Source organism: Lontra canadensis, unplaced genomic scaffold (assembly GCF_010015895.1).
Source record: "Lontra canadensis isolate GAN:19392208 unplaced genomic scaffold, GSC_riverotter_1.0 scaffold13, whole genome shotgun sequence".
Taxonomy (NCBI): Eukaryota; Metazoa; Chordata; class Mammalia; order Carnivora; family Mustelidae; genus Lontra; species Lontra canadensis.
The window spans coordinates 22,228,449-22,243,886 of NW_022631007.1; the positions used below are offsets into that span (position 1 = coordinate 22,228,449).

Genomic DNA, 15,438 nt, shown 5'->3' on the forward strand with positions numbered 1-15,438 from the left:
AGAAATGTTTTATAAAAAAGCAATTCATGTTACTTTTCTGGTCTTTTCATGACATATGAGCAAATAAACTATTTACACTACTATCCTGTAATATGTTGTAGTCTTTCAATGACATACTTTAATGGGGGGGGAGGCGTGGGGAGGGTTTACCAGTGTTACATACTTTTATCTTCTAGGAAGTTATTTCTTACTGATACGCTCTTGATCACTTGCTGTATGGAATATAAGAACCTAACAGATTTGGTAGTGAGGGATACATCTCCAAAACTGTACTTACCAATTTATTGCTTCCAGAGAAACACTGGTGTTTGTTGAAGAGGTTACTCCCCACCCCCCAAATTTGTTTTAATGAGGATGTTGTTTGTATATGGATAGGTTACGTGTGGACTGCACAGACGTAACCCTGCAACCAACAACTGTATTGGTTGGCAAGGTATGTACAAGCAGTTTGGCCTCTACTGCCCAACCAAACATGCTGGTATTTTTGTTAATTCCAAATCATCAGACTGTGCAACATTCAGTATATTCTTTTTAGGAAAGCAAGGAAATTTGGTATTTTAGAAAACTGTCCAAGTGGCTTAAAACAACTGTTTAAAAAAATTTTTAGGATTTTAATTGAGAGAGAGGGAAATCACAAGTGGGGGGGGGAGGGGCAGAGGGAGAAGCAGACTTCCTACTGAGCAGAGGAGCCTGACCTGGGGCTTCATTCCAGCCCCCTGAGATGACCTGAGATGAAGGTAAGTCACCCAAGCGCCCCTCAAAACTTTCTTAGAGAGGCACGAATAAAGTTTAATTATTGTATTAAGTCTTTGTTACCAATTCAGCGCTCTTCTTACACCAGTCATACAATGTCGTTGAAGCTTTATTTTATAAAGAGGGGTTAAAGTGAAATTCCAGTTAGTAAAATTCTCTAGTTTGTGCCTCATGGTAAAAGAAATAGTATCTTTAATATTCTACAAATTCAAAACGTTTTCAAAACCAAAGCACAGCAGTTAAGTTCAAATGAGATAGGTATGGTTAGGTATGGGTGGGGCATTATATACCATTAACATCCACTCTTAAAGATAATTACCAGTGACTTCAAAATAATATCCTTATTCTCAACTCCCAATCCTCTAAAACATCTAAATTCTAATCCACTAAAATTCATTGATTGCCCAAGGGACCCTGACGAGTCAACAATGCTTAGCACAGGAAGGGACTTGATACCCATCAAAGACTGTGGTTCAACATACTGGATTTTGTAAAAATTATCTTTTTAGACTGCAAGATACACTCATGATAGCTTTACAATGGGCATACCTATTAGTTTTAATATTTGGTAAAACAGCTCTTAGCCCTAAGCCATTTTTAAATTTGTATCAGAAACATCTACAAAGATGATCAGCTCAGTATATGCAAAAGGATTAATCTGATCGTGTTTCACTTCTCTTAAAACTAATACTGATCTAATTCCAAGAAAAAAATTCGAAGCAAGAAACAAATGCAAGAAGTTTAGATATACTTTCTTTGATCTAGGTTTTTTTTAATAGAGGCCAAGTTTTACACTGAGGAAACAATGCGGGCCTCTAGCATCTCACAGCAAAGAACTGCATAGGAGAGGGGTACTTAAAGGAAAAAGCGGACACAAATCCAACTTAGTAAAAGATGCCATCTTTTCTAATAAATTATATTTATTTACAAAAGGTCTAATTTTATATAACTATTAGGTTCTTTACATCAGAACAATATATAAACAGAAGAGAAAATCTGGTAATTACAAACACAGAAAATAGAAACTTGTTCCCCCTTATCATTACTCACCTTTCAGTACAAATCTTCTGTTAAGTTGTAGAGAGGTAGGCAAGAGACCAAACCTACCAAATTTCAGGCAGGACCAAAATAAAGGAGTATTCATATATAGACATTTTAGATGCCCCAAGGAACAGCATAAAAGGGCATCAAGAAATGGCTTAGTTGAATTATGATCTGATTAGGCAGCCACTCTATTTCAGTCTATGAATGAAAACTGGGGTGGGGGTGGCAGTTAGCTAGTTCCTCTGAAATGCAAACATCAACCTAGGCCATAACACCTGGGGCACTTACCAATCATTAACAATAACCAGATGGCCTTGAAGTGTAGATTATATTGAGTCACAAAAGCAATTTTTATATGGCCAGTTTTTTGAAAAGCATAGAAAATCTACAATTAAGGAACTTATGCAAGGGAGACACGCTAAATAAAGGAAGGGCTAGGGGGAGTGTGCGGGTACTTGCAGCAAAATCATCTCACTTCCCATACCTCACCCTTTGTTGGAAATAGCCTGAAATGATTAGTTCTCAATTTAGAATTTGGGTATTTTGTTGCTGTTTCCAAGCATGGCCTTTAACGCTAACTCTGGCCTAGCTAAACATTAGCTCTTCAAACAGAAGTTTACTACTTTTAAACTACTATGGTATCTTAATTTATGAATAGGAAAAGCTACATTTCAAATCATCACAAGGGATTTCCTTTCCTACTCAGAAACAGGGAAGTTATATGTTCTCGCTAACAAGCTTTTGGATATTTCTGTAGTAAAAGATAAAGCCACTAGACATTATCTTCAGTGGTGCACTTCAATTATGTATGTGGCTTTAGTTGTGGGTTAGTACAGTTTATTGCGATGATGCTTTTTCAAGCCCTATAATACAGTTGCTTGGTCCCATGGATGCTGAATGTATCTGACAACTATTTTACAATCATTCAATATACGCCTACAATTGCCAGGCACTGTTCTAATCCACAGGATATAACAGTAAATGAAACACAAATCCCTGTCTCCAAGGAACCTGACCACCATTTACGTTAACACAACTGAAAAACATAAGAGCAAGGTAAGATTTAATAATAATTATTAGACTAGTATATGCCATTACCAGAACCACAAAGTAAAATTGTAAGCCTACTTAGAACACAATTCCATGAAAAATTACTCATGACATTATTTTGCTTCTTTATTTAAAATGACTGGTTTTACTTAAGAGAATGTAAAAGAATTAAAATTGTACCTGATACTGAGAGAGATACATCCCCAAGGGAAAAGAAAAATCTGATTTAAGATACAAGCAATTAATGTGATTTGCCTCATTTTGCTTTTAGAAATGTTTATTTGGTTCCTTAGTTTTGTAATTTACATTTAAATTACATAATATTCTTAAATATTCTATAGACTTATAGCATTCATCACTCTTCCCTGGGTACTATTTGATTGGAAGCCGTTCTCTCTCAAATAGCATCTAGGCTTAAAACAAAAAAAAAACCCCCCAAGCCCCATATGGCTACCCCTTTCTGATGCAAAAAGAAAAGTGGCTGCCTAGTCAGCACTGAGTTGACCTTTAAACACTGGAAGAAAACCGGGATCATCCAGGCAAATGCTTCTTAACACAGAATACAGGCCCTTTGGTAAAAGAAAATTATGGACGGTCTTTCCAGAAAAATGTACAGAGAGACATTTCAGTTTTTACAGTTTCTTCACTCTACCACTATGAATAGAGCTTTACTCTAGGCCATTTTTATAGCTGTATAAAATGAGGACCAATTAGCAAAAGTCAAGATGTGAAACTGATCATTTTCAAATTTACTGGGAGGCATATATAAAGTTTTTATTGTTGAAAAACATGAATAATCTGTATTTTTGAAGCTGCTTTGGGTAATAATGAAATAGCCTTGCTGTGTTTAAAAAAAAAAAGTAGGAGCATTGCTTTTATTTTTTAAAAGCATTAAGTTATTTAAACAAACTTGGGAAAGTGCAAAGAATTCATCATACTTGACTAACTTTTCATACAAATTCAATTTTCCCATATAGGAATTACTGGACTGGGAGAAAACAAAAACATCAAATATTGGAGATTCTGATTTTGACTACTATGATAATAAATGTGTTAGTAAATTTAACCAATAATTGATATTAATTATTGGGGGGAAGAAAAACCCTCAACATTTACCAAAGTCTGATGCTTACCTGAACGTATAACTTCCCCTCATCTAAAAATAAACGCACTTTCCGGTTTGAACAAATGTGTTCACTTTTTGAACATCTGTTTAACAGAACCAATATTCTAAGACATTTCAGCTTTTACCAGACTGAAAATTTAGAAACCTAATCTTCCCATCACCTGTGACTGCAGACTGTATAGTACCTTTTGGTAACTAAATCCCATTTGATGGGATCATTAAAGGTAGACAAGGATTACAGTCACTTCAATTACATCTTTTATAATGTCGTTATATTTTGAGTAGCCATTTATTCAATAGTTTTGTTTTTAGGTCAGATAATTTTCATGGGTGAACTATAGAGAAACTTGAATTTGTATTGCAGGAATTTGAGGTGATAAGACAGTATCTCTAAGAAATACAGAAATCTATTTTGAGGACATGCTAAAACATATCAATAACTTTTTATTTAAATAGAAAAATTAAAACTTTAAAGTTGCACTTAAAAAAATCATCATTCATGGAATTAAAACAAATTTTACAGATTCTAAATTAAATTCTCTTATGAAACACCACTAGTATTTCTGCCAGTATCCTATGCATTTTGAAGATTTTGCCACTGACTTCCATGTCAAGTGTCTGACATGATTAGCAGTATTAACTCATTATGAGACCTCTGAAAATTAAATCTAGGCAACTCCCAATTGCCAAAGTTGTTATATTTTTTGGTTCTAATATACAGTAAGAGACTAACCTTAAGCAAGCAACTTGATTACTTCACATCTTCTAAGGATAGTGATTCTCATTTTCCACAGTCATGTCCGTTTTCACAGCAGAAAAATGACTTGGCAGGGAAAAGTTTAGAAATAACCCCCCACCCCCACCCTTTATTGAGGCTTTCAACAGTGGATGCTAGATTTAATTGCAAAAGTACACAGGGATGGGAAAAAGCAGTCCTGGTCATTTGAACTTCTCAAATTCATTAGAATGGTGAAGGAAAAAAAAATGAATTTTTGTTCTTCTAAATTCCAACTTGAAATAGGATCGCTCGAAGTGTCCAAAATAAAAAAATATCTAATGCCAAAGACTATGTGCTAAAATTTACTTATTAAAAAAATCTCCTGCACTGAAGGAAAATAGTATAAATTACATTACCAACCTTCAAAAGTTAGCATGTAAAGAGTATTCTAGCTTCAAACCATTGCCTCTCTAAAGTTTTCTATAGGAAATTTGTAGATCAAAAACAAATTACAGGGGCCTCAAATGTACTGATTTATAATATTCTTAAATATTAAAAAGGAAAGGAACCTAGCTATGTGGGTGAGATGAAGCAAAATTTCAAGGATTTAGTATCTTTAAATGATCATACAACTTTTTTTTAGAGCTGAGTAGTTTAAGTAGAAATAAATACTAGTACACGCTAGAAGAGAAGGTTTAATAATTGATAAAAATGTACAAAAATATTCAAATCAGAAATGCTTTAGAATGTGTACCACGAAGTCAATACTTCTCAGTGAATAGGGAAGGTAAAAGACTTCCTCAATGAAAAAAAGTAAGAGAAAAGATCGGATTAAAAAAAAAAAAAGACAACTGTTAAAGAAAATGTTTAAGTCAACATTGATTTTTGTTTCAGACAAGGATATTGCAACTATCACTTAAAGTATGGTGGCACATTCTTTAGTAGGTCCTTAAGGCAATATATTTAAACTAATTTACAATTTGATTTGATGTTAACTTTTTAAACATCACCTCAAAATAATGCCCTCACAACAGCCTTTTTTAAAATGTATTCAGATGTTTCATAAAAAATAATGGTGGCTTTATTATAGTAGTGCTCATTAGCACCACTATCGTTAAGGGTCTACCAGGTTTCCATTAAGAACACCTATTTCTGCGTTCACCATAAAAGATCATATCAGCTTTAACCAGTTGGGTAGTGCACAAAAAAGCAGTTTTGTCAGTTGCTGGTGCTTTTTTTGTACTACTAAATATCAAAAAAATTTTCATTGTATCTTCAAAATCCAACTTCTATAAAGTAAATCAAATCGCCTCATGACTCAGAGTTCAGAACAAAGTAGAGACATCTGCAGTTATCAGTAAATTGCCACCTTTAATCCATCCTGCAGTGCCCTATGAAAGGGTCACAAAGACAGTTATGACCGTATGAAAATATGATTCTTGATACAGAATCAAAAGTTATTTTCAATTTCCTTTGCTTTTTATAAAGTCCACAATAACAATACTTAAATGCACTTTTTTTTTTCCTGTGATATAATTAAAACCCAGTGTTATTTCAATTGAACTTTAAAATAGAGTCCCTGGTCTGAATTCGACTTTAAATCATACTGTAAACATATATTTGGTATAATTTATTGATCATCATCCAGTTGCTCCAAAAGGGTCCTTCTGCGCTTTTCCAATTCCCCTTCACTTAGTTCACTGCCAGAAGTATCCCAATTCCCCTGAAAAGACATTGAATACAATTACATTTAATGTCAGTACTCAAAAGGTTAAGTAGTATTGAAACTTTGAGAAAAAGGAACCAAAATATATGGATTGTCTTCCACAGAAACAAGTCCATCACAGGGTTTAGGACTGCTCTTTCCCAAAAGCCTCCCAATTGAGTTGCTAACTACTCCCTGGTTTTATAGGGTAGAATTCAGGACAAGACTTTTATATGGTGCTACTTTCATTTTGCATTAATAAATAAATCAGGCAGAATGGTAAACCATGGTTTCTTTCCCTTCCTCTTACACCATTGAATATAAAACATTTTGTTTCCATTTAATAAAGCTAGGTGTTCATTACCTAAGGCACTATATTCCTTGTTAATTTTGTAGATTCCTGGTTGCCTTCTAAGTGTTTTATATTACAGAAAAGTATTATGCTTTGAGCATACCATCCTTAGATAAAAACTTAAGATTTTTAAGGATAAACATTTAAAATTTGAGGAGGACATTACTTAGGCTGAAAAACAATTAAAAAAATTAATATTGTACTATTTGTGAAAAACATAAAACATTTAAAAAATAGTTCATCTATCTCCTTCCATTCAGAAATTTCATTTAACTGACTACAAAGAAGAAAACTGTTAAGCTGCTATTAAGTATTCAGGAAATCTTCATTCACCAAGGGCATGCTTCAAACTCACCAGGGCACCTTTTAAAAAGAACCTCCGTATCAACGGAATCACAATACCCAGAGGGAGGACCAGGGCTTATCTGAACTACAGTTTAAACTCTCCATGGGTCCATTTAGGGGCATTACTCCTGCTAAGAAGGCTTGTGTTACTCCGCTGTCTTATATACATACCCACACAGATGGAAACTAAAAAGGCTACTGTAATTTGATATTAAAATGTTAATTCTGGCGTGTAGCCCCCCTCCTATACCTTTGCCCTTACCTCTTCCCTCACAATGATTACTCCTAAAAGTTACTGGAATGCTACCTTTTGAAACTAGATTTAGTAGTACTGACGTCTGAGCACATGTGGAGAAACCCCAATCTGAATCCCATATTCCTTAAAAATCAGGTAGAAAATGTCCAGTGGTACTCCTTACAACTTACAAAGTAAGACTTTTACAAACAAAAGTCATGTAAGACTTATTTTTTGAGAAATAGACAACTCAGAACACTTGCAGCAGGTATGTTAGAAAGCTATTTTGTGTAAGAGGTAAATTGAATTTTCATTGTTTTCTTCAAATGGTAGCCAACCTGCAAAAAGTCTATTAAATGTGATATAAACCACAATATCCATTTTTGTATTTTGGAATCACAGGTATGAAATAATTCTGAATACTTACAGAATCCTTTCCAGTCTTTTTCTTAGGTGATTTGTGTTTTGATTCTGATCTTTGTCTAGTTCTATCTTTTTCACTTTCTCGGTCTTTTTCTTTTTTATCCTTCTCTCGTTCAGCATCTGACTCTGGAGAATCCTGTGTAAATAAAAAATATCCTAGCATTTTGATGAGGATACCATTGTTTTTTACTATCTCCATAATAGGTCATATTTAAGAACATCCATGTATTATTATAGGGCATGTGTTCCTAAGTATGGTGAAATTTGAATTATTAACCTCAAGGATTCTGTAATATTTCTAAGATTCATTGGAAGGATGACATTCTGAGATTCAGTAACATCACAAAAGAGCTTCACTAAATTAGGGAAGAAAGCACACAAGATAGGATTATATCTATTATGTAAATGTAGACAAACATTACATTTTCTGCCAACCCAGTATTTGTTGGCTTATTCAGATATAGATACAGAATGCTGTGATTAGCTTAGTCATCTAACAGGCTGACTATTATACAATAAATTCTTTCCTCAAAATTGCAACTGAAAGCAGGACTATTATTTTTTAAAGATTTTATTTATTTAAAGCACACGTGAGCACGGGGGGTGGCAAAGAGAGAGGGAGAAAGAGAATCTTCAGCAGATTCCATGATGAGCACAGAACCCAATCCCACGACCCTGAGATCATGATCTGAGCAGAAATCAAGCGTGCGGTGGATGCTCAACTGACTGAGCCACCTTGGTGCCCTGAAAAGCAAGATTTAAAGTGCAATGTCTCTGCCCAAGTAAGTGGTCCTTTCTTAGATATGTATAAATTCGAGTGAGCAGCATGAAGAAAAAAATCTCATTCAAGAGGTAGTAAATATCCAGTCACTTGTGTTTTGAAAAAGTTCCTGAGGGTATCTTGATGCATATGTAAAATTAAGAACTATTTAAACTTGTGATTCTCACCACAGCTGCAACACATACACACATACTTAGGTCTTTCTCTAAGATTACTTTAAAAAGCCAGAGTGGGAATCTTAACACTGATGTGTGTTTATTTTCAAAGCTCACTAGAATATTTTACTGGAAGATTATGGTAAAGACAAACTATATAATTCCCAAGTTTAGGTGTCCTGGACTGCACAGGACTAGGCAAAAAAGGGTTCTACTGCCACTGAACAAGTTAAGGGCTAAAACAACCTAAGTGTAGTATAACAAAAGCTTGCTTACAGATTTATGTCTCCTCTTCTTGCTTTTCTTCTTATGCTTTTTTGACTTCTTATAACTTCTCTCTAAGCAGCATGAACAGAAAAAAAAAACAGCCTGAATTTGAGGACATCCAAGTGCCAATGATTTTTTTTTTCTTTGAAGTTTTATTTTGGAGTGTGAGGGGGACAGTACAGAGGGAGAAGGAGACAGTGTCTTAAGCAGACTCCTTGCTGAGCAGGGGTTCAATCTCAGGGGAGATCAGGACCAAGAAGTACCCTTAAGCGACGGCGCCCCCCAGTGTCAATGATCCTATTCAAGTTAAAAGAAATGCTTACCAGACTCAGCACTAGAAGAGTGTTCTGAGGCAGACCGAGACTCTGATCGCTGTCTTTTTTTCTTTGAATGGCTGTCATCATCATCTGAATCTGATCCCTATGGAATACATATAATAATTTCATTCATAATGTTATTAACAAAGATTTCAATACACTCAACAGTACCCATAATAAACTTCCTTACCGATCTAGAGCGGGAACGTTTCCTGTGATGTTTTTTAGATTTTTTAGAATGTTTCTTGTTCTTTGAATGATGATGTTGACATTCATGCTAAAGGGGCAAAAGGAAAAGAATTTTAAAAGTTTACTTTAGAAGCAGATCATAAAGAATTTTTAAACACTATACAAAACAAGTTTATTAGAGTAAAAATCTTACTCTCATTTTGCACATTTAGGATGTACTTCCTAGAAACTGCAAAGAATTAGCAGTTAAAATGTTCTGTTCCTCCCTAATCATTCTATACCCACTCATTCTGACATCTAAAAACAATCAAGTATTAAGAAAGAAAGCACTTCCTATAGGAATGAGAATGGTATGCTTTAGTAAGACAAGTGATATACTCCAGAAAGGCATAATCTGTCACACTACTTTCAAAACCAATGAAATAAAATTACATTCAAACATGTTTTTTCTGATGAATCTGGCTTTGGTCACTGAGCTAGGCTTGGCACACCCTGGAAAAGAACTACCTCAGAGCTATCCTTGAACTAAGATAGATGAGGTTGGTCTCAGAATAAAGCAAAATCTAATCCTTTTTTTTCTCCACGCAAGGAGCAGCATTCTCTTCCTAGTCAAACGTTAAGACCTCCAAAGATAATCTAACTCTAACACCACATGAAATCAGAAAAGGAAATGTTGTCTCTATGGGTTTTTATTCATTTATTAATGCTGCAGTAAAAGCTCCTTGCCCCCCAAACTTATCTATGGGTTTGAAAATAATTCTGCTCTGGTTTACAAATGGAAATAAAACATCTGACTCAGCAGGGAAGCTCCTTTTACTCTATGTCACTGAATGCTAAATTCTTTCTCCTTTTCTAACTCTAAGACTCAGATTACTAGGGGCCAAAAACTTGTTCCAATGTAATTGGCCCTTCCCTATACTACAATCTTAAACTCCATTTATGACCTCACCACTTTACTCCCAGCACAGGTCACCAGAGAATCTTGATGATTATGAACTGGGGGACAATGTTAAGATACTAGCTAGAGTAGAGCTTCTCAAAATTAAATGTACATTCTATTCTAGTGCTTGAGAATCTTGTTGAAATGATGATTCTGATGCAGGATTTTTACCAATGGGCGTGAGTTTCTGAATTATTAAAAAGCTCCCAGGTAATGTAGTAGATGCTGCTGCTCACAAACACACTTTGAAAAGACTTAGAGGCCAACAGGACTAGATCTAGAGGCAGCTAGATTATTAAAGGTGCATGTGGATACATGTTAACAGGGCAAACTGTTGTCAACACTGAAATTCATTAAAAACAAGAAACCCAAAGAAGAGTGAATAGAAAATTAAGTGACCTGCAGTGACCAATGACCATAAGAAGCCAACATTCTAATATTAAATATATGCCAGCTTTCAGCGTGTTGTCAAGTATCCCTATGTCCAAAACTGGCAGGGTAGCATTTTACTTTTTAAAAGCACTGACCCTGGAGTAAAACAGCCTGGGCTGGAATCCTTTCCCTGTAAATTACTTCTCTTTACCTCAGTTTGCTCATCTGTAACTTCACAGGGTTGTTGTGAGGACTAAGTTCATATATGCAGTGTTTGTAAAATTATTAGAACAATGCCTGGCCCTGTATAAACACCAAATGTTTTTATTCAGTAATTACTAGTCTACTTAGCATATTTACTATATACAAGTAGCCACCTAAAATCTTCATCAAAATACCCTTATTCAGCTGATGGGAGTAACTTCTTACAATTGTATCTTTAGTTATTTTAACAAAAACTTACTACTTATTACATTATCTTCCAGACCTCCTTGTGCACTGAACACATCTGACAGTGTACTATTTGAAATGTGTGCTTAAAAAGTTGTTTACTTTACTTGAGGTTTACCAGTAATTACAGAACTCAATTCTAAAACACTGCAAAGACATGAAATAAATATGAACTGTCTCTACAAACACATCTTTATATTTACATGCAAGCTATTTATTTTACTTAAAGGCAGGTTCTATAGAAAAATCACTTCCTTAACCATCTCAGATAATGACATTTGAAGCAGTATAATTTAAGCAAGATACTCTGATCAATCTAAATTCATTTTTTGTTTATAGTTTTACTTATTTTGCAACAGTGGAGTTAATTATAAGAATACTAAAATTACCTCAAGCACATGCATAAAATCTTTAAATATTCGTTTTCTTTCCGACTCTAGAGTTATGTCCTCAAATGCTGGCTCTTTTACAAATCTCTCCCGGATCTGAAAAATTCAGGTAAGAGTACATGAATACCAAGAAAAGTATACCAATATGACTAACAAGAATCACAACAGCAAAAGGAAACTATGACAGCTCCATCCCCTCAAAGTGTGTTAAATTTCTTTTCCTCTTAAGTCCAAACCATTTTCAATAAATATTCCTAAATGCAGGGTCAGAACTGAATTTATATTCTCAGTATATTTAATTTATACCCTACAAATAATTCAGCTTCTTTTTGTGGCTACAAAATGGGAAGGGAATTAACGATATTTTTATCTTCAATCTTAAAGCAAACAGATTATTAGAAAGAATTTACATTCATACATACATCTTCCCAGACAGCATCCAATTCTATTGGAGGAGTAGCTTGTTTCAACATACTCTTAAATGCAGATTCTTTTCGTTTCATTTTCCGAGCCTCCTCTTTTTCTCGTTCGCGTTCACGGGCTTCTGCCTTTTCTAGTAACTTTTAGAAAATCATATTTAATCAGTTATAATAGTACAATTGAAGTAATTAATTCTTAATTTAAGCACTCTTCCATAATGAGCCAATTTATGACACCAGTTAATTTGAGCAAAGGAAACTTCATCATTAGCCAATCCTCTAAATAATTATTTTCTTTTACTTTACTACTCAGTAAAATCCTAGTCACATGCCCTCATTTCAGTAGCCTACAGCTGAAGTACTTTTAGCTGAATATATTAAAAGCTGTACTAAAGTAGTCATTTAGTACAAACGTAAAGCTAACTGTTTTTCATAGTAAAGATAACTTACACTGTTGAAAGCCAACTTAATATTTCCGGCATCTAATGTGGTTGACCTTTTAGTTGAACTGATTATGGCCACAAAGTCTTCAAAAGTAGTATTAACTTCGACTACAAATCCTTTATCCTAGGAAAGAGAAATCTTGTCAACACTAATAATACATAAATCAAAGAAACACAGTATCAAGGTCTATAATTAAAATATACTACAGATTTACAGTAAATAGTAAGTGTAGTGTTTACCTTTAGAATGTCTTTTATTATTTTCTTCTCATCATGATAACGTGCTTTAAGATCCTCAACATAAAACTTGAAAAGGTCAAGTGCAGTTGATCCTAATGAAAAAACTAAAGAAGTCAAAAGCTAGCTCTAACCAAAGAGCTGCAATTACTTTTTTGTTTATAAAACAAAATAAAGCACCCTTCCATTCCCCAACACAACCACCTGCCTCTCTGGCCCATCCCAACTACTATCATAACTATAAATTGGGAAGAAAAGAATCTCACCCGGTTGACCAAGCATATTAGTAAATCTAATGTCGGAACTAATTGTTGGATACAATTCCATCCACGATGACATAGAATGTAGTTGTCCATGTTCGTGCAGTTCATCTAAAAATATCTGGGGAGGGAAAACCCAACAATAATAAAAACCCATTTTACTGAAAAGGCATCTTTAAGGACATTGGAGTATTAGTGTAACATCAAAACACATTTAAAAAAGGCAGTATTTGACACTCTTGCACCAATGGATCCCAAATAGGTTCAAGGTACAAAGAATACTTGCTCTTTGATTAAAGTAAAATCTCCTTTAAGGCAAAAACCTCTTCTGCACTTCAGAGAAAAGGATCTTTGAAAAACTACACTATTTCAGTTTAAAAGAATATATATAGAAATACAAGTTAACTGAAAACATTAGATGTCATCTGATAATAACGTTAAGGAATGTGTTTACATGTTTCCTGTAAAATATACTTTCTGTTTTCAGACACAGTACCCAATATGCTCTGGCTGTTTTTTTCTTTGTTTTCTTTTTTTAAATTAATAAATGTGGGCCTCTAAGAGGATATATTTTACTGAAGTGATACATAGAGCAGTTTGAAGAACCAAGACTCAACCTCATATCTGATTTAGAAACCTATTTCCTAGGGTGCCTGTGTGGCTCAGTCAGTTAAGCACCTGTCTTTGGCTCAGGGCATATTTCGGATCCTGGATTAAGCAGCGCATCAGACTCCCTGCTCAGTTTGCTTCTCCCTCTGCCTTTCCCGACTCTTGTTAATAAATAAAAGCTAACAAAAAAAAATATATAAAACATATTTCCTTTCTTCCATGTTAATTTTATACCCTAAATCTAAATCTTTATATGCTTATTACAATTTCTATTCTTTATCCATTTATAGTATTTGATTTTTCAGGGCAATATATTGGGACTTTTGTACTCAACAGTTTCACACTTCCTACTTCCCCAAATTCATAGGGTGTTTATTTCTATAAACAAATGTCTCTAAAGAAATATGGTCCAAAATTCTGCTTGTGAAATTTCTATGCCTGCACTGTTCAATATGGTAGACACAGGTCAAATGTAGCTTCTAAGTGCATAAGATGTGGCTTGTCTGAACTGAGAGATGTCATCAGTATGTAACACATGATGATTTTGAAGATTAAAAAAAAAAAAAATTCTTTAAAAAATACCAATTCCATATTAAAATAGTGTTTTGTATATACTAGGTAAAATTAAAGATTACTAAAATTAAAAATACTAAAACCCTATATGAGGCATATCAATGTCCTGAATAAAACTATACACCTATCACTTCACTCGTCTCTTCGAACATTCTTGAATGCAAAAACAAAGTAACATGCTGATACCAGTTTTAGTAACAGTAACCAGAAACATAGCCATAATTTAGGCTTGACTAAACTACCCATGTGGACTTTACCTCAGAATTTCTCTTCCAGTTCCAGCACTGACATAATATATTCTACTTTCTGTGGCCCAGATTACCTTATTTTTATTGTATTATTATTTTATCGTATAAAGTCTCCTTATTTTAAACCATTGCAAAACCTTCACGAGAGAGACCCCTTAAAGTTCAATGGTTGCAGAAGAGTATTAAAAAACCTAAAAATATGCTCTTCCCTTCTTCTCAGGCACAAATTGTTCAGTTAAAATAAAATGTAGGTTTTCCAGGCTCCTTTGTATCTAGTTGTAGTCATGTGACTAAATTCTCAGCATCTGAGTATGAAATAGAGTAAAATTTCTACATCACTGGCTTTAAAAAAATAGAACTATCCTTTCAAGTTCTTCCAAGTTGAAATGTGATAATGTGAACAACAAACTCCTAATTATGAATAAAAGGCTAATAGCCTAGGGTAATCCTCAAAGTATGGGACAGAAGCATCACTATCACCTAGAAACTTCCTAGAAATGTACATTCTCAGAACCTACCCTAGACGCACTGAATCAAATTCTAGGGGTGAAGCTCCAGAAATCTGTGGTTTTAAGAATTCTTGGGATGACCCTACAGGAAACCACTACAATAAAAGCAGCCCTAAGAGTAAGAAATGTTAAGGTTTCATGGAAAGAGGACTGAAGGACTGCTTTTGGCTAGGGCATTTAAAATGGTTTAGTGACCTTTGGCATGATAGTAAGAGTTTATTTAAAAGCCCTCTTTTAAGAGTTTATTTAAAAGCCCTAGGTGGGATGCCTGGCTGGTTCAGTTGGTAGAGCATGTGAATCTTAATCTTGGGGTTGAATCTGAGCCCCACATAGGGCACAGGGATTACGTTTAAAAAAAAAAAAAATAAATAAAAAAGTCCTCAGGATGATTTAGATGCACATTAAGTTTTGAGTACTCCTGCCTCAGGGAGTGGCAATGTGCCTTATCCGACGCCAAAGAACTGTTATCATTAAAGGAGAAATAAACCTAAGTCACTGTATTTACCATTTATCTTAATACAGTGTTTAG

At 34.4% G+C, this 15,438-nt stretch overlaps 1 protein-coding gene across 8 annotated transcripts in view; it reads right to left on the bottom strand.

Moving 5' to 3' along the window:
• Positions 1 to 5,312: 5,312 nt before the first annotated feature.
• PRPF40A (pre-mRNA processing factor 40 homolog A) overlaps positions 5,313 to 15,438 on the bottom strand; it is a 56,363-nt gene continuing 46,237 nt past the window's right edge. For 4 of the 8 annotated variants that reach the window (XM_032857824.1, XM_032857821.1, XM_032857828.1 and 1 more), the window contains 10 exons: positions 12,977 to 13,091; positions 12,714 to 12,805; positions 12,481 to 12,597; positions 12,034 to 12,171; positions 11,612 to 11,707; positions 9,462 to 9,548; positions 9,278 to 9,374; positions 8,964 to 9,025; positions 7,756 to 7,887; positions 5,313 to 6,414 (listed from right to left, as the gene is read on the bottom strand). In XM_032857824.1, coding sequence (XP_032713715.1) covers positions 6,322 to 6,414; positions 7,756 to 7,887; positions 8,964 to 9,025; positions 9,278 to 9,374; positions 9,462 to 9,548; positions 11,612 to 11,707; positions 12,034 to 12,171; positions 12,481 to 12,597; positions 12,714 to 12,805; positions 12,977 to 13,091 — 1,029 coding nt within the window. In that variant the 3' untranslated portion in view covers positions 5,313 to 6,321. Of the gene's footprint in view, positions 6,415 to 7,755; positions 7,888 to 8,963; positions 9,026 to 9,277; positions 9,375 to 9,461; positions 9,549 to 11,611; positions 11,708 to 12,033; positions 12,172 to 12,480; positions 12,598 to 12,713; positions 12,818 to 12,976; positions 13,092 to 15,438 lie in introns of all 8 variants that reach the window. The other 4 variants (XM_032857823.1, XM_032857820.1, XM_032857827.1 and 1 more) reach the window with 1 other exon arrangement.